General features: G+C 37.6%; 1 protein-coding gene across 1 annotated transcript in view; it reads right to left on the reverse strand.

Moving 5' to 3' along the window:
• Positions 1-2,044: 2,044 nt before the first annotated feature.
• Positions 2,045-2,500, reverse strand: part of LOC113828786 (peroxidase-like protein 2) — a 1,109-nt gene continuing 653 nt past the window's right edge. The window contains exon 2 of the mRNA XM_027381809.2: positions 2,045-2,500. This exon is cut by the window's right edge and continues 522 nt beyond it. Within this exon, the coding sequence (XP_027237610.2) occupies positions 2,117-2,500 (384 nt within the window). The 3' untranslated portion in view covers positions 2,045-2,116.

The raw sequence follows: 2,500 nt of genomic DNA on the forward strand, positions 1-2,500 counted from the left end.
CGTACGATGGATTTCATGGTGAATGTCTGCAACTGTGCATATCAGATCTGACTCGTGTGTTGATAACAGGTATAATTATGACATATTCATCTTCTATAGGTCGCTAAGTATGATCATTATATATTCATCAGTATGGAGAACAATGGAAGTTTTTTAAAGGTTATAAACTGAAACCTAATAACCCAGAGAAACAGTTTATAAACACGCACACGTATTTATAGCAGCATAACAGATGTGTATAACAAAAAAACAAACAAAATCAAACCAGGAACAATGTAACTGTTTCAGCAATAACAATACTAAAGAGAAGAATTTCACTAATATTGTTAATGATAATGATCATAGTTATAACAATGAAATCAATAATAATGATAATGATGAAAATCATAATTATTATCATTAGCAGTAGTAATACTGTCATCATTAATATGGTTATGCTGACGATAATGATGATAATAACAATAATAATGATAACAATAACTGAAATAGAAACATTAATAGTAATAATAATATTGATGATAATCATGATAATAATGATAACAATGATGATGATAATGAAAATATGATAAAAATAATAATGATAATAATGTTAATAACAATAATAATAACGGCAGTTAAGATAGTGATGATGATGAGGAGCGGGAAGATTGGGAGAGACATCAGCAATAACAGTGGTAGTAACAACTTTCTCGGTGGCATAACAGCAAAGTTTTGTGAATGCGAAATAATAATATTAATAATGATAATAATGACGATAATAATAATAATAATGAAATGGTTACGAACATGATGATAATAATGATGATAACTGAGAGGAATACCAACAATAACAACAACAGCAACCAACTTTTCCGGGGGCTGTAGAACATCATGGGTTGTGAACGTGAAGAGGAAGAGCTAAATGGTCACATTCTGATTCGGCGAGAAACGACGAGGTCATGGCCCCTCTTTCCGGTGCTTGTAAGTTCTCGGTCGATTACATTGACGGAGCCTTAACCTTAATTTACTTCATCTAAAAACAATCCCTCCACCATAGATGATCTATTATCTTTCTATCATGCATTTCCCATGTTCATGATGCACTGTCTTGGACGTCTCAAACCTTTTCCCTGAGACAAAAATACTCTATTGCTGTTGCTAAAATTACTATCGTATTTCGCAAGGCCAGCCTTCACTGTTGTATTGTCCTCACACACCTCCCCTTTATTACTAAAGTAAGCACCTATGCCATTCTTTGCTCTTCATGCAATAGACTTTGTTTTTGTTTTGTTTGTATGTGTGTGTGTGTATGTGTTTTTTTTATCTGAAAACGAGGTCAGTCTCAGTAAGCATGTCTCTTAACTCAAGTACGTCATATCCATAGGTCACACACAAAAAACGGCCTTTCTGTTTTAACAAACTGTCTTATTAGCAATCTGGATTGAAAGTCCGGTCGCTGATACCCGTGCCCGTAGACTAGTATGATATTGTTATATAACAATATATAACAGTGGGTGGAAGGGTCTCTTTACACATAATAAGTTTACCTTCTCCTTCAAGTAACCGAGTATGCGTATAGATTTCTTGTACCCTAGTATCAACACAGTAGAGAGTTTTGTGTCCTCAGACTATAATGCCACTTCACATATACCAAGCGGTTCTCGACCTCACCTGATCCGCGTGTGTTGTTTCTTCCCCACCTCTTCAGACCTGAATGTAAATTGGATTTTGAATTTAAGTCTTACCTTTCAATAAGCTTATTTGCGACAGAACGGATTTTCCGCTTTTTTATCCGTTATGAACTACGTCCTTTATATATGAAACAATACAACGCTCACTATAAAAATTATCGTTACAAAGAAAAGCATAACTGGCACAAATCAGAAGTCATCTTTTTTTCTCTCTCTCTCTTTCTAAGATAACGTGAAATGTATCGTCAGCAGTTAATTTTGATTAAAGTATTTACCTAGAACTCTGCGTGCGCATATGTATGTGGATGTGTAAGTGCGCGCGTAGAGTGAAGGAGAAAGGGAGATTTGCTGAAACTGGGTAATGATATCACAAGAATTTTATGTATGTATGTTATATTAATTACACAGTAACGCTACAATTACATATTTCTGTAAACTAAGTTACTCTATGGGGTACTGTAGAGCCCTGAAGGTTGAGTTCCATGGCCTTGTAGCACTCCACTAGCACCTCCGTTGATACCCAATCCAATACTACCTCCATTAATCGCACCTAATCCCCCTCCATTTACAAGTCCAACGCCGAATCCTCCTTGTCCTCCAGCAACTCCAGCAGCGCCACCAAATCCTCCTTGTCCTCCAGCAACTCCAGCAGCGCCACCAAATCCTCCTTGTCCTCCAGCAACTCCAGCAGCGCCACCAAATCCTCCTTGTCCTCCAGCAACTCCAGCAGCGCCTCCAAAGCCGGCTTCTCCACCTGCAATTCCTCCAGCACCTTCAAGACCTCCGAGGACTTGACCGCCTGCTGCTGCTGCGGAACTGAGAGCAGTTTC

This window comes from Penaeus vannamei, chromosome 22 (genome assembly GCF_042767895.1).
Source record: "Penaeus vannamei isolate JL-2024 chromosome 22, ASM4276789v1, whole genome shotgun sequence".
Taxonomy (NCBI): Eukaryota; Metazoa; Arthropoda; class Malacostraca; order Decapoda; family Penaeidae; genus Penaeus; species Penaeus vannamei.